The 21,310-nt window shown below is 42.9% G+C and overlaps 1 protein-coding gene and 1 long non-coding RNA gene across 2 annotated transcripts; both read left to right on the plus strand.

Moving 5' to 3' along the window:
* Nucleotides 1–774: 774 nt before the first annotated feature.
* Nucleotides 775–3,972, plus strand: LOC108932325 (uncharacterized). Its single transcript, XR_001965980.1, has 3 exons — nucleotides 775–889; nucleotides 3,672–3,718; nucleotides 3,947–3,972. It is a non-coding gene; the product is annotated as an uncharacterized LOC108932325 (long non-coding RNA).
* A 5,970-nt stretch (nucleotides 3,973–9,942) lies between these two features.
* Nucleotides 9,943–20,422, plus strand: slc1a5 (solute carrier family 1 member 5). The gene is made up of 8 exons (XM_018748859.2): nucleotides 9,943–10,632; nucleotides 14,843–14,885; nucleotides 15,336–15,419; nucleotides 15,821–15,987; nucleotides 16,948–17,181; nucleotides 17,296–17,490; nucleotides 17,826–17,960; nucleotides 18,218–20,422. Exons 1-8 carry the CDS (start codon nucleotides 10,115–10,117, stop codon nucleotides 18,456–18,458), a joined length of 1,617 nt encoding a protein of 538 aa, XP_018604375.2. The 5' UTR covers nucleotides 9,943–10,114; the 3' UTR covers nucleotides 18,459–20,422.
* The last annotated feature ends 888 nt before the right edge of the window (nucleotides 20,423–21,310 follow it).

A 21,310-nucleotide genomic window follows, 5' to 3' on the forward strand; every position in this document is an offset into this window, starting at 1 on the left:
TTTGGCACTGGGGTTTGTTGTTTGCTTCATGAAGGCTTTCCCTGTTTTGAGTTTGTGCAGGAAAAGCCACAGAATGTTCTTTTAAGACAAAGCAAAAAAAAAAAAAAAAAAAAAGGAACATTTAGTATCACTGCAAGAATATCAGCTGAAAAATATTCAGTAACTGGCAGAAATGATGCACCTACTCCAGTGTGTTTACTAAGTGTTTGGTCATACACTGGATGGAAATAGAAGTGGAAAGAAAAACAATTTTTGCTGAGCAGAGAACCAGATGAGCTCGGGCACTTTAGCGAAATTCGTCGTGACTCATTAATAAAGGGAAGGAAGGAAAATGTGGCCAATCTACAACAAGAGTGCTATAGTATTATAACATTTACGCAGAGGAGTCACGAAAACTGTGGAAGGGATAAAGGAAAGGCAAAGGAAGGCTGAATGAAGGATGAAGGGAGACTGACCTCTGAAAGAATGTGATCTTTGAGTTGGGAGCGAGGAGAAGTGGGCGTGGCACGGAGGGCGTGATGCTCTCAGCCAATGGCAGGCAGCCCTGTGCTTCTCATTAGCGTAGCATGGTTTTACCCCAGGTGGCTGGGTTACCTCCGGCTTTGTACCATCCGTCACACATTTGACAGCCCCTCTTGTGTAACTTCATGTTGCACAACATATCTTTTTCTTCTGTTTTTTTGTACGTTTTCCACTAGGGTAGGCAGCATGTACGTGTGTGTGTCCATGTGCAGGACTGCGTGGGTGCTCGTATGCTGGACTTCTCAGGTTACAAATTCCTTGTCCGCCCTGACAGTACGAGAACAACTGTGAGGTGTTGTTAAGAACAACTTTGAGCCAACTCCCATTTGTGCACATCAGCTGGGTCAGCAGGAATCTCAGATGAAAGGTATGTGATGTACTGACATCATCTCTCCCTTAAGCATTTACTGTACCCACCACCTTATAGGATCTCATTGAATCAGAACCAAGCAACTTTTCACTTCTCACTCAGCCTACAAGAATTGCAGGAATGTTTCGCCTTAACTCCTGAAATATACTTTTAACAGTCAGATGCATAAGCAAAATGATTCATCACCATTGGAAAGAACCAGGGACATGTAAACAGGCTCTGATTTGATTATGCAACCGAAAAAAGGTGATATCAGAAACGCTGGAACAGAAACAGCCAATCGGAGTGGCAGGGGGTGTGGGGAATCAATGCAAGGTCTGTGGGTTCATCAGCAGTGCATGCCAAGATTTTTCTGACGGAACCACAACTCAAGGAATAGCACACATGCTGAGCTCTTGCCTTCCTAATATTAGAGATGTAAAAGAAAGGGAGTAAAAGAAGGAATGATGAGAAATTATTAAATTATGAGAGGTCTGATTTTGTTGATAATGCCCACTTTTAGAGGGGTGTGGTGTGGTGTGGTGTGGTGTGGTGTGGTGTGGTGTGGTGTGGTGTGGTGTGGTGTGGTGTGGTGTGGTGTGGTGTGGTGTGGTGTGGTGTGGTGTGGTGTGGTGTGGTGTGGTGTGGTGTGGTGTGGTGTGGTGTGGTGTGGTGTGGTGTGGTGTGGTGTGGTGTGGTGTGGTGTGGTGTGGTGTGGTGTGGTGTGGTGTGGTGTGGTGTGGTGTGGTGTGGTGTGGTGTGGTGTGGTGGGTTTGGCCAGTGCCCACTATGTAGCAGGTCTGGGGTTCGAGCCCTGCTTGGGGTGCCTTGTGGTGGACTGGTGTCCCATCCAGGGAGGGACCCCCCTTTGGCCTTGCGCCCTGTTTTTGCCAGATCAGGTTCAGGACGAGCGGTTGTAGACGTTGGTTGTTCTCTTTTATGCAACTTATTATTCTCTGGAGATCTCAGTTAAGACATGATTCCCATAATGAACAAGGCAAAGGGTAAAAAACTGCTCCAGTTCCTATGAGTAATGTGTTTGTGTTATGTTGCATAAACAAAGCATACAGGGCAGTTTTCTATGCAGCATACCAAAATCTAAGCGCATACACATTGTTCCTGCATTTCATATCATGTTTAATGTTGGAAAAAGCACATCATGAATCGTCATAAGTTCCTCTTGATTCTTAAACAAACTATACAGTTACAAATACCTCACTATTTGAATGGCTGGCTCGGTTATTACTAGCTGAAATTTTAAACAAACATTTGAGAGGAAATTTCAAGATGGGCCCTAAATTATGAAATATACCAAATCTGGCCACAAATGCGCACACGCACTCTACAATCTCTACAGACCAAGCTGAAAAACAAGCAGTAGAACCTAGATAAGGTGTTTGAGACGTGCAGTAGTGGTGGGGTTATGGACTCAGACTTGTACCCTGAAATTTAACCCTAAATCTCAGCACTAACTCTCCTGTTCTATCCTTGGGAAAGGTGCACAGCTTGAACTTCTCCGCTAAAATACACAGCTGTTTAAATGAATAAAACTGTAAAATTGAGGAGGATACAACTGTCAGAAAAGCAACAGAAGGGTAATATGCTAAATTGGGATGTTAGCCAAAAAAAACCGGCTGAAATTGGTTGTGCGCCAGTCCCTTCATTTCGTCTGGGGTGCATTAAATACCTGGGTCAACAAAGGCGTCACAAGGCCAGGAATCACACGTTAAGGTCAAGTAAAACTGTAACCTGTTAGAAGCAGAGCTCATATGACCTCGTGTTCTGCCTGAATTGTGGATTATGTGGTTTTAGCTGATAAAAGCACGAACAGCAAAAGTGACATTGTGAAGCATTAACTTTGCATTGTTGCAAGAGAAGGTAAACATGTAATTGCTCTGCAGTTGATTATGAAGGCCATACTGTTATCAGGTGGGCTGGTAGCCCATGCCAGATATATCCCTAGTTACAAACCGCCTCCGTCAGCTCTCTGCCCTCGCAAAGCATTAACTGAAAAAACATATTGTCCTCTGTTACCCTGGTGTAACTGGTGCTCTGGCACTCACGCAACGTGCTTTGCTGCTTCTCTGTAATGGATAGAGCAAAGGCAAAGGAAGGCAGATACTGAAAGCGCATGGTCTTATTTGAAGCTTACCTCTTCTATATGTATTGCTCACCCACCTTTATGCACCTCTTGACACAAGTCTGAAAAATCCTAAAAAAAAAACTAACTCAGAATACAATCAAACTCTAAGCACAGATAATATTTTCTTAGGTCAGCAGGAAAATTTTTAAACGCACATTTACGTTTACATTTATTCATTTAGCAGACGCTTTTCTCCAACGCGACGTACATCTCCTTGAGAAAATACAATTTTTGCATTACATTAGGAGAAAGAGAGACGTAGGTGCAGACATGTGATTCTTAAGTAAACCTAGTTTGTTCCCACTTTATGCACCGATGTTCATCGCTCGAGTAGGTGCACAAAACTCCAGATAGACTAATCCTGATCACCAAGGTACACAAACATTTACATACAATACAGGAGTAGCAACTGTGTAAAGGCTTATCTGGGCATGATCAACAAACTTAACACATCCCTGACTGTATGATACTAATTAAATTCCAAAATACTCAACTCCTGGCCCCAGTAGAAATATGATACACCCCTAAGCCTAAACAAGCTTTGAGATTCATGCTCAGCTTTCCCTGCTTTTTCAAGCCGCTTTCCCGTACATCTCAGCCTGTTATTACAGCTCAAACCACAAATCTCCAGCTGACCTTGTCATTTCCCATCTTCAGATCCCTTGAGGTTTGTACCAGATGTCCTCAGAGCCCAAGGGTAAGAGGTAGGTGTACACAGATGGGTTTGTAAGTGGTCATACAGCAGCGTGGCGACTTTTTTCCCAGCCTGCTCTTCATGCCATTCAGAGCTTGTATCTCCAGGTTAAAGTTTTACACACCAGATATTTTGATATTGTGCTTTTTCCAGTATTGATACAACTGTCAGCATTGTCTCTTCCCATTTTGTCCCCCTCCCTGGGAACAAAACTCATTTGATCCCTTCTCCCCCCCAGGAACAAGACACACTCAAACCATTAATATTATTAATTATTCACATAATTGACACAACAATTGTATGAACCTTCAGGCTCAAAAACAAGTGCATATGTGCCGGCAACATTGGGACTGAGTGCGTTTACGCACAGGTATGAACAAGTACAGGTTCATTTGCTGAATCCGTGAATCTGCTTTCACAAAACAGACGCAAAAAAGCGGTGTTTCCGTGTTCAGACACATCTCTGAGCCCTGGATTAATGGATTCCTTAGAGAAGTTGCACGCTGCTCGGGGATTCACTGTTCCCATCCCTTTGGACAGGACCTATGCATTGTTGAACCAAGACAACAACAGCGGCCCGAGAGTTAGGTTACCTCTTGCTGATGTGTAAATGTTTGGAGATGCCTCCGGTTCACAGTCGACAATGGGGTTAGGGTTAATGAGCTGCAGAGCACCTCATGTCCGGATCCGGCAGGAGAGCAGAATGAAAAGAACAGCAGAGCAACGCCACCCAGCAAGTATCTGAAATACATCTTTGTCAAATTTTGCAAATTTGTGTCAATGCCAGTGAATAAATTTGCAGAGGAATGATGTGCTAGATGATGTTCTATTCATGCAAATTCAACGGAGTGGAACAGATCAACCCTTTGTACCGCAATTCTGCATACAGGTCTACTGCAGAGTTACAGAAGTGTGGGATGGTACCATGAAAGAGTTTAACGGAATGGAATTTGCTGTTCAAAATGTCACATCCAATAAACGAGCCATAACAACATTTTTCGATAACCTCCCGCACCCTACCCCAGAGTTCCATATTCCTTCCACATTCTCACGCTTTTGCCCGAGGGGTAACAAAAAGAGCACTCATGCTTTACCCTCAACCCTCTGCAGTCAAACTGTGACTCGTGCTCTGACCCGCACCACATGGGTCTTACACCGCGACTCGACGCCTTTTCGGGACTTAATACCGTGCTATGTGTTGCAAAAATATGTCATTGTTTGATTGCTAACAAAGGGATAAAAAGATTTTCTTCTCTGGTTTTATTTAATTAGGAGATAACATCAGAGTCAATTTATTATATTATCCATTTTTAGGACTACATGTAAAATGCTTATTGAAATTTGGGACAACTGTGTGAGTATGAAAGACATTATACTTGCATGTCTTATATATGTGCATAAAATATTAATGGTTTTATGTACCTTGGTTCTAAAGTTCATAAATCAATCTGTAACTTCAAAGTATTTCAGTGTATGCACTAAGGCAAAGGGTGTGTTTTTCTTTGTTTTGACTTTGTGTGGCAGACATCAGAAGATTTTACTGTATAATGGTGACACAGCAATTTCAGTCCGACTGGTGTTCAAACTGCTGACTCACTGTGTGGTTTTCATACAGGACAGTTTACACAAAGGGTCTCCCTTTAACTCTGCCCGTTTTGTAATGATTTCTCCATCGTTCTCCGACGTCTTATCTTTGTTGGAAATTCTCCTCAGCCTTTCGCTATAAACATGGAGCGGATCCTGTTTGGGTTACTGCCGGCCAACAGCTGCCACTGAAAGCTCTGTGTTTCGAACGAGCATGGGAACTAGAGAAGGGGTAATAGTGGAAGAAGGTAGTGCCTCCAGCTCCCTACTGCTGCTACCTCCCTCCCTTATGCCCAAAACTACCAATTCTCACGACACCAAACACCGTACTGCATTGTCGAAGACCTTTCCTGTGTCCCAGTTACTGGGGTCACATGACCCCCTATCGCTTTCGTGGAGCAACTCCAGACTGTGTGTACAGACAGCCTTTCATGGCACAGTGCACATCTACTGATGAATAAAGTCTCTATTTTGCTTATCTTCATAAATACATTCTTTCAGTGAACGTCTTCTTGCGATCTCATTTTATTTATTGCACGGTGAATTTTTACACATGCACTTTGTTTCATCAGGAGTTTTATTTGAATGTTTCACTATCGCAGAACAAACTCCAAATAGGATGGTCAACTTTAGCATATGGGGAAAAAGGATCAACACTTACAGCTTAGTTTCCGCTTGCACCACTGAGGACTGAGTGGGTATCGTTACATCTGTGACTCACACAATTATTAACACTTTTCCATCTGTGAATGAATATACACAGTGAGGCCTTGTGAAATCATACAGTTGGTATAGGACACATTTTTAAATATATGAAATTCATTTTAAGGATTGTTATGCAGTGTATATGCCAATAATTTCAACAATGTATTCATTTTCAGCAACATTAATATCAGTAAATATAAATTTCATGTAATATAACTGATGGAGTACATTTTACAATAGACTACAGTATAATTGAAATATTTAAGATAAGTAATATGTAAACCCTCACCTTCTAACACCCTGAAATAAATACAGGTATCACCTGTAATACAGATCTAATTTGTTTCTGAAATTGGTTAGTATAGCAAGAGTCTGTAAACTGGAAGGTTGGACCTCATGGATATGCCCAAATATTTCCACAAACACCCTGTAAAAACTTAAAAACAGTCTGAAGAAGTAGTGATCAAAACATTAGGATGATAAAATAAGATAACCATTAAAATAATAAAGAAGGAGAGAAGGAAGGGAAATTAACAAAAATTAAATTAGGGTAGAAATTTCATTTTTTACTAAACTGCTGTACAGTACATGTAAACATACAGAAGATTTACACTGTATATTTACATTTACATTTATTAATTTAGCTGATGCTTTTCTCCAAAACAACATACATCTCAAAGAACAGTACAGAGTGCATTACCAACAGAAGGAGAGATTTGGATGCAAACACATGATTCTTGAAAATGGTCAGTTTGTTTCATACAACACTATGAGTAGTTGAATATAGGCTTTTACATTATGAAATAAATTGTTTTTTTTTTTAAATTTAACATAACAAAGACATCAACCTTTATTGAGAACTTAGGGTTCAGGGGAGAAGTGAATCTGAACAAGGTGAGTTTTGAAACCCCTCTTAATATAGAGAGGTACGTGAACAAAAACACAAAGAATAAAAGGGAAGCATTTCTCAAAACTGTAATAACACAACTTGCAAAAAGCAAGCTACATTAAGAAGAGTTTACCATAGATAGTTGAAAAGTCTGCATCTCACTGGCTCATGACTTCTATGTCATCCTGGAAAAATATGCCTTAAACACCAGGAGAAAGGTTTGTATAATGGGAGCAAAAACTCCGTATACTGAACATGGATACAACATTTATAGGACCGTTATACTGAAAGACCGTAAACTGGGAGTCTGCATACCAGGATATACCTGCATACTGATGTATAATCCCTGTGACATTTTGCCTTATTTGAAGCACATTTTAACTGAAGGGGCATTGCTGGTGAACATTACTGACACTAAGTCAAGTCTCCTGAGAACGAGGAGCAGCGATGAAGCAGGTATGTGTGGTTTGATGGAGACATTGCCATCCCTACCCTGTGTTTTTACGGAAAGCTCGTGTTTCAGGATTATACACTATGCCTCCAGTCTGTACTACAGAAACACTCTGCCACAGCAGGATTGGGAGGACGATGTGTTCGTTGTGTTTTTTAACACCATGTTTGCAGCAGAATGGCCTACAAATTAACGTTCTTGTGCAAAAGCTTCCAAAGATGTTTCAAGGAAACCAGAAGATTGTTTTCTGCAGATGATACTTGCAGAAATACTGCTGGGCTGGTGAGGTATGTCTGATAATTTACAACCAGAAAGACTGCGCTTTGTTCTTCATGGGCAATAAGAGCAGGACTTTCATATTCATGTACTGAATACCTGTGAGTTCAGGTGGGCGAACTGTCTGGGGGGGGGCAGCCTCGGTGGGGTCAGATGGAAACATAACAAAGTAAATTAAAGAACAAAAAACAACTGTTGGCGATGGGAGTTGAAGGACAGAGAGCTTCTGATTGGACCTCTGCATTTTTTTTTCTGTCCTTCCAGCTTCTTGAACGTCATATTTTTGGCCGGCTCAAATAAAAACACACATATCCTCGTTTCATACATACCTAGATGCATATAATTTGAGTTCCTAGGTTATTTGAGTGTTACCTCAGGAATGAACATGTTGAAAACAGGAAGAGTGTAGGTTTTCAGCTGAATTGCATGTCTCTGGGCTCCCTGACCATTGACCCCTATAATATTATTTACAAAGTGGTGAAGGATTCTCAAAATTCCAGATGTATACAAGTCTCTTAGACTACCATTGACCTTGCCTCCACAAACACAGGTTTCTGTTGTTATGTGAATTATTATCTTGCCTCAAGGACCGAAGATAACATATTCCAGCTGTAGTCCAGCATCCAAGTCACCTCACAACTGACAGCTAATAAGTTTACTTTGGGTAACAGTCCAAGTGTTCGTCTGGAATGAAAACTTCATACACGCATGCCTCAAGACAACTAATGAATTACTGATCCTGCTTCAATGAAGAGATAGTTAACAAGTGCCGTGCTTGTGATTCGCTCCAACACCAGGCCCATAATAACTGGCAAGCAGGGACAGTCTGGGCCAAAGTCCAGTGATATCCTCCCTGCTCCCACCGCTGTCCTTGCCATTGATGAATTTCCTTCATTGTCCTACCCCAAAGACATCTGTACACGAAAACATACACACACCTGCTGGGTTGCCAGAAAGGCAATATCCTGCTGCAGCAGATAGCATGCTGCTTAAGGACATGGACTTAAGGTTGCCACTTACTCCGAAGTGCTCCACTGAGAATACCCAGCGGTATAATGCGTGAAACACTGTAAATTAGACTGGATACAAGCATCATCTAAGCGAGAAATTAATAATGAACAAGGCACAATCTTGGTTACACTCGATTTTTCGTCATTCCATGTTGCCATGGGTGAGGACTGCGGTCTGACATGACATGACATGGCGGACCCAGGGTTGTGAGGCAATGAATGGAGAGGCTCCCTTCAGCCACTGGGCTCTCATTCTCCAGTCCTATAGACTAGTATAGCTCTCCTACATTCTGGCCTGGAGTCACCTGCTTTACATTTACATTAACATTTGACAGAAAAACCACAGCAATTTTCATGTTACCTCCATAAAATACACTGAATAATAATAAAAAAACCCCTAACATTAGCCAACACTAACCCAATTTATAAATTTAACAAAATCTTCAATGTGCATGACACCCTTTTTCCTAGTCTGTTTCGGAATTTTTCTTGACGAGGTGCCAAAAATGAAAAGTTGTTATAGTCAAAATTTTCTTCAGATATATTATGAAAATACTAATTACAAACATTTGACTCGCAGAAAGCAAGCAGACTCTCGCACAACGTAAACATGAGGAGAATTAAGCAGTACAGTACAGCAGCCACAATCCCGGAGGTTTTTAGAGAACACATTTGGATTTAGTTTCTAATCTTCAAATGAAATACAGGATAACGCTAATGACGAACAGTAACTTCAATAAGCAATTTACAGCTGAGGTACAGCAAAGAGGAGCACTTCACACTACTAGTAGTAACAGAGAAGTGCTGCTGCTGGGAGCGAAAGGAAAGGCGTTAACATCGAGACCAAGTGAAGTGGAGATAATGAGTACTTCATTAATAACTACACAGTATCTGTACGCGTATGTCCCGAAAAGCAGTTGTTAGACAAGGCATATTATTTATAGTTTTTAGTGGAAAACCCGAAAAAATTGTTATACGTTCTAGTTTACATTCATTGCCGCAGTTTATTATGCTGTGTGTTGACTTCCTTGGGCATCATGAATAGGTGTTGAATTCTACACAAAAACGCAAAAAAAACCCCATAATTTCAGTGTATGTTTCATAAACCAGGTGTCCCAACGGGGTTCTCATTGGTGAAATATTATAATTTTAGTGACAGTTCACGATACTCAAGCAGTATAAAACTCTACAAGAAAACCAGAGGCAGAGAGAGCTTTACACATTATAACACAACTTGCTCCGCCCTTGATGACATCACGGGAGTTGCCCGGGTTTTTCTTTCCGCCGGAGCCCGCGTGTGTGCCTCATACGGTCGGAACATTACGCACGCGGAGGTTGCGCCTAGGATCTCTCTGACCCTCGCGCGCACGAACCTGGACCATAGACTGCGTGGCGCTGCGCTCGAGCTTGACGGTAGACGCGAAGAGTAGAAAGAAAGACACAAGTTGGTTTGTCTCGGAGACTGAGAGTTAAGAAAGTCGTAAAGTAAAGATGAGTTTGGAAGAAGGAGGGAAGGCAGCGGCGAACGGTGATGCCCTGGGTAACGGCGAGACGAAACACGGCGCCAAGAGCGCGGAGTCCTTAGCGGACAGGCTGAAGAGGATCGCCAAGGCCAACCTGCTGGTGATCCTCACCGTGGCCGGCGTGATCGTGGGCGTCCTGATCGGGCTCGGCGTGCGCAGCGCCGGACTTAGCAGGACTCAGGTCATCTACTTCGGTTTCCCTGGGGAGATCCTAATCCGCCTCCTCAAGATGATCATCATCCCGCTGGTGGTGTGCAGCTTGGTGTCCGGGGCCGCCAGTCTCGACCCCCGGGCGCTGGGCAAGCTGGGCGGCTGGGCCATGCTCTTCTTCCTGGTGACCACTCTGCTGGCCTCGGCCATTGGGGTGGTCATGGCCTTCATCATCCAGCCGGGCTCGGTCACCGTGTCCACGGCCGGGCTTTCGGGGATGGAGGGTGGGGTGCCTCAGTCCAAGGAGGTGGTGGATTCCTTCCTGGACCTCATACGGTGAGTGAGGATGCGTCACACAACAGTCGCTTTTGGTGCGCAAAGTACACGTACCGTTAGGCGCGCTGTACGCGGACAAGAATGAGCGCATGCATGGCACTGTTTTGCGTGGCGCATCGCATGGCATGGTCTTCTCTGATTCCGTTCTGCTACAATTACAGTGGTTTGTCCATTAACGTTTGTATTATTCAGGGAAATATATAGGAAACTTTTAAAACTGTTTCGAAGTACTCGGTACAGGACTGCACTCGTTTTTATTCATCTGTGTTCGGGAGATTTTCCTAGTGTTTGTGTGTTTAAAAAATTTACGATGTTTCGGGGTCACGGGTGTGGAGCGCGAGATAATAGACGGAGAGTGAGAACTAGTAACTAGTGTAACCTGAGTCTCTGAATCGTTGTTGGTTAACGTTGCCACACAGCGCGAAGTCATAACTTTTAGCATTTACGTAAAACTTCTTTGCCAGCGGGAAGAGAGAACGTACAGCTGTAAATAGGCGATAGTATTTTCATGTGCTGTGTGTTAAACGTGGAACGCGGCCATCTTCGTTCCGGTGACACGCATCACCAGTCCGACGCGTGCCGCTGCAGTCGAGCGCCTCATGTAAGCGCGCGCACAGTTGCGTCAGATGGAACTCCGCGTGCAGGGCCGGATTGGCGGTTTAATCCTGTCCTCGTGCCCTGCGGCGCCGAGTCTTGAATCGCACGACTCCAGAAACGGCGTCTCGCGAGGCAGTACTGTGTCATTCATTGTTTGTTACATTTTCCCGGAGATACAGATAAATTCGCCCGAGTTCTGTAGTTCTCCCCCCCAATTTTAGTTGTTTAAGTTACCACAGAGACTGTAGTCATCGTGACGTCAGACGTCTCTTTTCCATACATAGCGTATTTAAAACAATTAGGTCGTTAAATTTTTTTTTAAAAAACGCATTCGTAGTTTCTTCTATGAAGTAAGAATGACCAGATTTTTGTCAGTGGTCTGTAAGTAATTCAGGACACAGTGCTGACTATTATTTTATGATGGATTAGTGGACTAATAAGTTGTCCTGAGAGGAGCTGCCTGCGACCTCCTGCACAACATATGGAAAAAGGTTTAAATATGCTCAAACTCGTCTTTTCTAAGTCTTTCACTCTCTCGTGAGACATTAATGATTGATATTTTTTTCATGCTGCGGTGCGTTTGGCAGCCTTTTTCCTGCCACTTTGGTGCTCTGTGCACATGACATTGATAGGGATGGTTATTGTGTTGACTAGGGCAGAAAGTCACCTGGCAAAAGCTGCTTCACAATAAAAATGGTGCTTCTCAATCGCTGTGAGACAAGTCACTATTCCTGTGAAACTTGAACAGCAGATCAGATGCCAGCTGTGTCTTCCACGTTAAATTCACGTGTAACACTTCACACTTCGACACTTGGCCGCGTGCTGCTTCTTACGTTTTTAAGATCATTCTTATGTCTGGAAAGGTCAGAGTTATCAATGTTGTTTCATTTGGTTAGGGCTGCGTTGTTGCTGTTAAGTAGCAAACAACTTACTTTAAAAGGAAGTGGACCTCTAAAAATGAACAATGATGCGTTCTTTTCAGTGTTGCATCATGTTAGTTAACCGTTAACGTTAACGTTAGTTAAACGTTATTAGCATAACGTTTTTCAGTGCTTCCAGGTTAACTAGTGGACTTTAATTTAGATTTTAATAACAGAACAGATGGGGACTTTAGGTTGGCCAATGTATGAATGAACTGTGTTCACTTGACCTTCTCTCCCACTGACTTGTTCAGGGTCAAGGGACTTGTATTACGCACAGGTTTCACACATGCGTGTACCACATCGTCCCTTAGTGTCATGCCCTACTGCTATTATACAGAAGGGTTGATGCACGGCCGTGGCAGCAATGCAGTCGCGGACTCGGCATTCTGCTCTTTCTTTTTCAGCAATGCCACAGTACTGGTGTTTGCCGACATTGTAGCCATAGCACAGCAATGTTGACCATATAGCCCATGGGGCACCACACCTAATTGCAGTGCAATTCTTTTATCAATGACAGAGTGAAGCCAACCTTTCCCTGATGCGCTGGGTTGACACCAGAGATTCCCCTTAGCAAACACCAAAAAGGCACTTTGAACCTCAGCCTACTTTATTCCCTTTTTCGGTTCATGGTACACAATATACAGTCACTTCTTTCATGTTGCTAAAATGGGGCTAGACTAGAGATATAATAGTTTTATACTGTAATTGTTTACTCTAGTAAGTAAACCTGTTGGTTGCTGCTCCTCATTTTGCATTTGCCTTCCCTTTAGTGCCAGTGAACAGTTTAGGTTAAATTAGGTTATTTATTGGATTGGAAGATTTTCAGATGCGTCATGTGGAAGAGATTGTAGTGTTTTAGCATTAGCCTTCTTCTTTCTAACCGGTGCGCTCTACTGGTTTGGTGTTTTATTTATAGCTTCGTGTAGAGACAATGGGTACTGTTTGATTCCAAGTCCTCGCAGAGATTGAGTGCTAAAGAAGGCGACGATCGCTTGAGGGGTTCGTGTCGTTCTGGCTGGCAGAGCGCTCCCTTGCCCACCTTTCGTTTGTGCAGTGAAAGAACCTTGCCTGAAAACTCAGTGTAATACAGTGGTGCTTTCACATTATTTTGCCTGATGTCCTCTTTCTGTATTGGTAGCGTGACTCGTTCTCTTCCACCTTCCGGTTAGATAAGGCGTTTCCCCTTTTGAGCCCCAACCTATGCAATAGAAAAGTGTGTAATTTTTTTTTTTTTTGCGTTTTGTGCATGCAATGTAGTCTAGCAACATTCCCAAATATGTACAAAAAAAATTACCCAAATGACAGTGACCAATAACCAGTTTGCAGCAGCAGAATGGTATTTCTGAAATCATTTTTTTCATAATTTTTTGTATAGCTGACATTTTATCTAGGAAAAAAAATGTAACACATTTAAACAGCTGAATATGTGTAGAGGAATCATGCAAGTTGAGAATGTTGTTCAAGGGGTACAACACCAGGGTCCATTCTGGGATCTGAATAGGTAAGTTGCAAGGCTGTGTGCGTTTAGCTTCCAAACTGCCTCCAACCCAGACTCGGTAGGCTTAGTTATTGAGGACTCTACTGTCATGCAGGGTCTGGGCTACTGCTACTCTTTGTTGCTCCCATCTGAGTCATTTCTAGTACGTATGGGTTTCTTTACCAGTCTCGCCAAACGGCTGCCAGAAACCACCCTGGCTGACACGGATACCGTGGGGACGACTGGGCTGTCAACATTTGTTGCTTTGAACAAACTAAACTTGACAGCACCCAGATAAGGGGCCGGGCAGAGTTTGCTCCAGCTGATAGGAGCTGTATATACAGCAAGCTCAGGACGGATTTCACTCTGGCTGATGCAACACGGCGTCCTGGTTAGAGGTGGTGACAAAGGAAGGAGGGGCATCTACACCTGCAAGAATGCATGATCATAGATGGGTATGCATGTAGTTCCCCCTTGTGGGTTTCATGTGAAGCCTACCTGGCATGTATTAATAAGATTGTACACTATCTTGGTAAGTGTAGTACCAGCTCCTGTCTGGCTGCCTGCAGACTTGGCCATGTGTGCCCAGTGTATAACCACCTGCTGTCTGCTCTACAGACAGCTACTCATGGAGGCTTAGCTTGGACTTTACACCTGATCAATACGGACGTGTTAATTTACGCTTCAATGCTTTGCATTTTAAAGCTATAAATGCATTTATTGTGACCCATAAATTGGTCTTGGTGTTTGATAATTTACCATACATCCTGCAGTTTAGGAGGATGATATATTGTGCCAGCATCTATTCTGGTTTTCAGGACATGTGGAAATGAGGTGAGAGACCAGAGTGGCCCAGGCTTGCCCGTGACGGCCCCAAAAGACAGCCAAGCGCTGCGATAATGGGACTATTAGCTCCTCCATCCTGAGGATATGATGTGACAAGAATGGAGATTGATATTCTCCTCCTACATTAAACACTGTAGGAACTGATGTCCTCTACAGGTACACACAAGTACAGCTTGTGGCATTTTGAGTTCAAATAGAATGAGGGTAGTTGTCATTTATGAAATCAGCTTTCACTCGACCCATCGGTGGTTTCTGTGTTAATAGGAAAATATGTTAATGCAATGAATGTGCTCTGATATTTGTGTATTGCTAAACATCTTGCACTCTGGGCTGTGTTTTTATCCTGTTTTATTTTTTTGTCTTTCAGGAACATTTTCCCCTCCAACCTGGTGGCGGCAGCATTTCAATCGGTGAGTCGCCTAAAGATCAACACATCTACAGGCTTTCCTTGCTCAACACCTATAATTTTTTCTTGTTAAATGGGAAGACGGGGAATAACATGCATTGGGAGTAATAATGGAAAAAGCTAAATGAAAGTTTTATGTGAGGATACAGTAGCTTGTGGTTGATTGGAAGTAAATCAGAAAATTAATGTGGTGCATAACTAGAGCTTGATGTTTAGGTTTGCAAGTATTTAGTAAATACCTTTGTCATACATATCTAAGTAAGTTAATATGTCAAAAATTTAAATCAAGCAAAGTGAGCTGGGTATTTCAGCTGTGGCAATTTTAGATTTGTTTTTATTAATAAGCATATGTTTTATGTAAGACCTACAAGTTTATTGCTTAATATCCAGAGCAAAACTGGAGTAGGAGTGTCAGTTGATGTAAAAAAGTAATATGTAATTTTTCCTTCTGCAGTATGCTACCAGCTACAAAATTGTAAAAACTGAGAAGAACATCACAGACAAATTTGGCATCACCTTGAACTACACCGTGGAAAAGGTTAGTAATGTGAAGGGTGTGAATAGGCTCTGGGCTTATGGCAAGTTTGTCAAAAAACTTGGGTGACTACATTTTCTTTAGTATGTGTATCTGTCATCACTTTGCGTTTGTGCACATTTTCAAATATGTGTGGAAGCTTTCCTTGCTGCTTTCCTGTGTTTCCATGTGCTGTGGCTTGAAAATTGAAAGGTCATAAATTAGTGTATGATGACAAATTTGGTCCATATCAGCTAATTTCTGATCCAAATATTCAAACAAATTTTGGAGTATTTGTTCAGCACCAGTTTAATTATCTAATCCAATCATTTGGTCAGATTATCATTAGTTGGGTGATTATAAAATTTTTATTGTTTATGTCAGGGACAATGCAATGAGGCCCTTCTGTGTTTGACTCTGGGTAGGTGCCTTTTGGCATGGATGTGGATGGCATGAACATCCTGGGACTGGTGGTGTTTGCCATCGTGTTTGGTGTGGCGCTGCGCAAGCTGGGCGAAGAGGGCGAGATCCTCATAAAGTTCTTCAACTCTTTCAACGAGGCTACCATGGTTCTGGTGTCCTGGATCATGTGGTGAGAATCTACACAGCTGCACACATTGGAATATCAGAGTAGTTTTACTTTTTATGGCACTTATGCACACATTTAAAGAAAACTCTACATTTCATGTATAGAAATAGTTGCAACTTTAAAAATTTAACTTTGAACCATATTGTAAGTAAAATTATACAAAATAAAAATACATTGTCACCACAAACTCCTATTCAGTAGAGATCGTTGATTCAATAAACAAGCTCTGCATTCATCGTCTCGCTCATCACCAACATTCAGGAACATTAGACACGAGATGTAAACACTGATGAGCTGAATTAAGGTGGTACACCACCAATATTCTGTGTTATACTGGGTGCATTTTACTGACATTTATAGGCTTGGATGGTAAACACACAGGTCACACTCATTCCATGACAGATGTATAAGGAAACGCTATTGAAATAAAACCAGAAATTCCTGTATCTTTGAAAGTTCTTAACTCAGGTGCTCATAATATGAATAACCAGTCTATTGACCAAAGGGTCCATAACAGTGATGTAAGTTTATACATTAACCTGTGTTGAGTATGTGACTGTAAGAGACGAGGCAGGAGACAGGAAATGCAGTCGCCTGTAGCTGTGGGCTTTTATTTGCCTAGACAGCGGAGAAGGACGGAGATGGGGAAAGGGGGAGCAGGGAACAGGTAGGGGAAGGTTTCGTGCTGGCTGGGAGAGTCGGGTCGATCAGGACGTGGGCTTCGTGTCAGGGATCTGGTCTGCGGTCGTCTCGGTCTGGTTCTCCTCCTCGGTCCATTCTCTCTACTGCTGGGCACCGGGGAAGAAATAGGGGATGAAATCAGCCCCAGCTGTGGCTGCTTTAACCCCGTCTCCGCCCCCTCCCCGGGCAGCCTCGGCGTGCTACAGTGACTTTCTGAAATGGTTTTTTTTTGTCAGGGTTGTAATGGTTGCTAACCATTACTTTCTCTTTTCTCTGTCTCAGGTACGCTCCCTTTGGTATCATGTTCTTGGTTGCAGCAAAGATAGTGGAGATGGAAGATGTGGGCAAGCTGTTTGCGAGCCTTGGCAAATACATTGCCTGCTGCATTATTGGCCACGTGCTGCACGGCCTGCTTGTCTTGCCGCTCATCTACTTTGCCATCACACGCAAAAACCCCTACACTTTCTTGTGGGGGCTTGTTACTGCCCTGGCCACTGCCTTTGGGACCTCCTCCAGGTATGTACTGCTAGAGGGCTCTATTGCTTAGACCTTGCTGTTTACTGCATATTCCCCCCCCCACCACCACCTCTAAGATGTCTCTGCTCATCTAATTGACTCGTCGTCCTTTAGTTCTGCCACACTACCACTGATGATGAAGTGTGTGGAGGAGAAGAATGGAGTGTCAAAGCACATAAGTCGATTCATCCTCCCGATCGGGGCCACTGTCAACATGGATGGAGCTGCACTCTTCCAGTGCGTGGCTGCGGTCTTCATCGCCCAGCTGAACGGTTACTCGCTCAACTTCATCCAGGTCATCACAATCTTGTGAGTGTCAAGTCCTTAGCCTTCCTAAATGTTCTTATGCTAAGGAGGCTGTCATTTCTAATAATAGCTGTAATAATCAATGAAATCCATGAACAAAAATTGTTCCAGGTGACTGAAGTCAGAGCTTATCGCACAAATTTTAAAACAAATTTTTAAAAACATCTTATGTAACTAAATAGAGAATGGAGATCTTAAGTGCTGTTCAGGTTACTGGATTTAATTCCTCTTGTTGAAGTGGTTGCTGTATCATACCTGAACTCGGTGTGTGCTTAGAGAGCTGGTACTTTCAGGATGTCTAAGTATTAAATCCTGACTTTGTCCTGCTCATCGTTCAGAGTGACAGCCACAGCTTCCAGTGTTGGAGCAGCTGGGATCCCTGCAGGAGGCGTACTGACCTTGGCCATCATCCTGGAAGCTATAGGCCTACCAACCAATGACATCTCCCTCATTCTTGCTGTGGACTGGCTAGTGTGAGTCTGGAGTGGGGTTGGGGGGTATGCCAGGTGGTTGGGTGTTTGCTGGCAGGGGGGATGCATTAGATAAGGGATGAGCTACATTATATGAGAAAGGAGGAGTTGACCGCTGTTTTACCTGAGGTACAAAGAAAAAGACTGGCTGAGACAGCATGGCAGTGGTTCATTCACACAGGTGTGGTTGTTTTTAGTGTTCTGTGTATGAGGAAAATCCTGAGTTCATCCTAACCCCCCCTCATGTCTTTTTCACACAGTGATCGCACGTGCACAGTTATCAATGTGGAGGGCGACGCCTTTGGTGCAGGGCTACTCCAGCACTTTGTGGACCGCACAGCCCATTCAGACAAGGGGGTAGAACCCAGTGAGAGCAGGCTGGATGAGGTTGTCGCCACCAAGGCGGAGGGCTCGCCCCTAATTGCCAAAAGCAAGAAGGAGTTGGAGTTGGAGGAGGACGAGTTGACACGGTCTGCTGCTGTGCAGGAGTCTATGATGTAGGAGGGGAGTGTGGGCTGTTCCCTGTTGGAAAGACAGTAACTACCCCTTGCTTTTCTTGACCAAATTCACATAGGATACTGATACAGGAAGAGGAGGGCATCTTTGCTGATTGGAGAACAGATGCACAATGTTTTTTTAATATATTTTTATTTTTAAATTGTCAATATTTATTAGAAGCCAGTGAGGTGATCTGAAATCTGGACCTGACCCCTCTTATGTTGATTTTCCTTTGTATTTCATTTTGGGAGCTCCTCTCTGTCCTGTCTTAATCATCAGTTTTCTCATGCTTTTTCCCTAATTTATAGGTTATATATAATATATTTTTTTTTTTTCTTAAATAAGCACCAAAAAATTATATGGGTAGACACTTATGTGGGGACCACTGTATTTGAGCTGTACAGCATTTCAGTGGGTCATCTTGTGCTGTGGGCTCATTTCAGCCTTTGTGCATTTTCATATGCAGGCAAACCTATGAAGGTCCCCGAACATATGATTCTACATGGGATATTGGTAGCATACTAGTGTTACCGGGGGCCTCAGGTATGAGGCTTTTTTTTTTTTTTTTTTTTTTTTCCCCCCCCTCCTTTCTTTTGAATAAATCTATTCAGTGAAAAGGCACCCTACACATTTATTGCCAACCATTTAAGTTTCAGGTACATTGTTGCTTTTTCAACACAAGATGATGTCGCCATGAATTTTGTGATGACTGAAAAGGGAATGTTGGGTCCGTTTTTGATGAGAATGAATTTAAGTGTGGTGTCGAGACTGCAGTGGTGCAGGGTAATATTTCACGCTTATGTACTTATTGTGATATTTCCTCTGCATGTCCTGTTGTCATAGTCCGAAACACAGTGGTGGTGTTCGATGACTACCGCTCTATCTGAAATTAACCACTCCGTTTTTTGGGGAAGTAAAGCAGTACTGTACACATGGTTATTTAAAACATAAATGCTGAAGATCTTGGGTTCATTAATTCATGGAACTCATCCTGGTTCTGACATTTGAAAGATTACCTTTTTAAATTACTTTTAAAATGAAGGTGTGGTTTTAAATTACTTTAATTGCTGTTGCTGAGGACCTTTTATATTTCGTTAAAGGCAGTGTATGTTGTTTGTTCTGCCTTTTTTTTTTTTTTTTTTTTTTCTTTTTTTGGGTGACCCTTAATTGTTTGTGCACAAATTCAGTGTATCCAAAACTGTGTGAGAAGTCATTGCCATCTGGCAATGAGGTGTTTTCCTTCCTGAAATGAAAAGAGCTTGTTGGTGAACAGGAAAACACTTCTGCACCCTGGAACTCGAAGTGACACATTTACAGTTACTCAGTCAGCGGACACTTGTTGCTAAAGCGACATACAATCAGCTGCCCCTACTTCTACACAGTGTAGAAAACTGTGGCCCTCAAGTTTGTCTGATCTTTTCACGCTGTAATGTCTGCTTTGTTGTTCAGATGCTTCTGTAAATGTCTTGAATCAACTTATCATGGGTGCTATCAATCAAGCTTAATTATTCCAAGAATCACTCCCTATCTGAGCAGTCATCCTGAACCTTGGGCCTCTGTTACTAGTTTGTACTGCAGGAAGTGCTGGATTTGTGCTGCTCTTTACCTGTATGCTAGAACCTACTTTTGTAGGTTTTACTTGAAGGACGGTTACCTGTTACCATGTGTGTCTTGTCTGCATGGCCACCTCCATCCAAGTGTTTTTTTTTTTTTTAAAAGTCATTTTATGATATTCCCCCTGTGGTACTATTTTTTCTATATATGTCAGTGTTCCAAAGCTTGTTTAAAAAAGAAACACAATTCCATGGGTTTGTTAGTGTGTGAAATGCCTGGGAGGAGGGGCCTGTTTCTGTATGTCATTGTGTCACATGTGAAGATGTCCAAAGAGATCAATCGCACACCAGGGAATCGGCCTTGGGTGACCAATTTCACTGGCTGTAAAATAAAACTTTCATTTTCTCATTGTATGTCATGTTTTGTCTGACTCATTTTTCCATGCTCATTTTCCCCTTTGAGGAAAAATGTATGATGAAGGACAACACTGGCATGTACATTTACATTTATTCACTTAGCAGACACTTTTCTCCAAAGTGACTTCCAATGAACTCTATGTAGTGTTTTTCAGCCCACACACCTTATTCACTGTGGTGACTTACACTGCTAGATACACTACTTAAAATGGGTCACTCATCCATGCATCAGTGGAACACATTCTCTGTGTCACTCTCACACTATGGGGGGAACCTGAACAGCATATCTTTGGACTGTGGGAGGAAACCGGAGCACCCGGAGTAAACCCACACAGACAGCAGGGATCAAACCCATGTTCTCTTGCACCAGCAGACAGCAGGGCTACTCGCTGTGCAACCGTATATAAAATGTGGCTTGTAGGTGTGGCTCATATTTGACTGCTGTGTTTGCACCTGCTCTACATTTCTACTGACTCTTAACAGAGCCCTTGTGTGTATGAGAGGGGTGTGGTCAAAAGCTTAATTATGTCAGTATATGACAACTAGGGCCATGTATTTGCATCTCAGCTCAACCTTTTTTTTTTTTTTTTTTTTTTTTTTAAACTGATCCAGCAGATGTCATAGCCTTAGCGACCAATCAGAGCAGTTTACTGCAGCATGGTAAACACACCCGCTGTGTCCGCAGCGGGCCCCCACCCCAGCAGTAAGTACACGTTGCAGTGCAGTTCGAGGTCACGTGGACTTCCTGTCAGCTGAGCACTTGTTTGAGCCATGCCAAAGGGAGCACACCATTAAAACAAAGACTGGCTGGATCTGACGAAGCTCAGGACGCACTTTACCGTGGGGATGCTGACCACGCAGTCTCCCGTTAGGAGCTGCAGCGCC

This window comes from Scleropages formosus, chromosome 10, assembly GCF_900964775.1.
Source record: "Scleropages formosus chromosome 10, fSclFor1.1, whole genome shotgun sequence".
NCBI lineage: Eukaryota > Metazoa > Chordata > Actinopteri > Osteoglossiformes > Osteoglossidae > Scleropages > Scleropages formosus.

Excerpts from the sequence above, each read along its gene's own strand:
- slc1a5 (XM_018748859.2), top strand. The coding sequence starts at position 10,115 with ATGAGTTTGGAAGAAGGAGGGAAGGCAGCGGCGAACGGTGATGCCCTG. Across the intron at positions 17,182-17,295 it reads GCCTTTGGGACCTCCTCCAG|TTCTGCCACACTACCACTGA; the intron begins GTATGTACTGCT and ends GTCGTCCTTTAG. Across the intron at positions 17,961-18,217 it reads CTTGCTGTGGACTGGCTAGT|TGATCGCACGTGCACAGTTA; the intron begins GTGAGTCTGGAG and ends TTTTTCACACAG.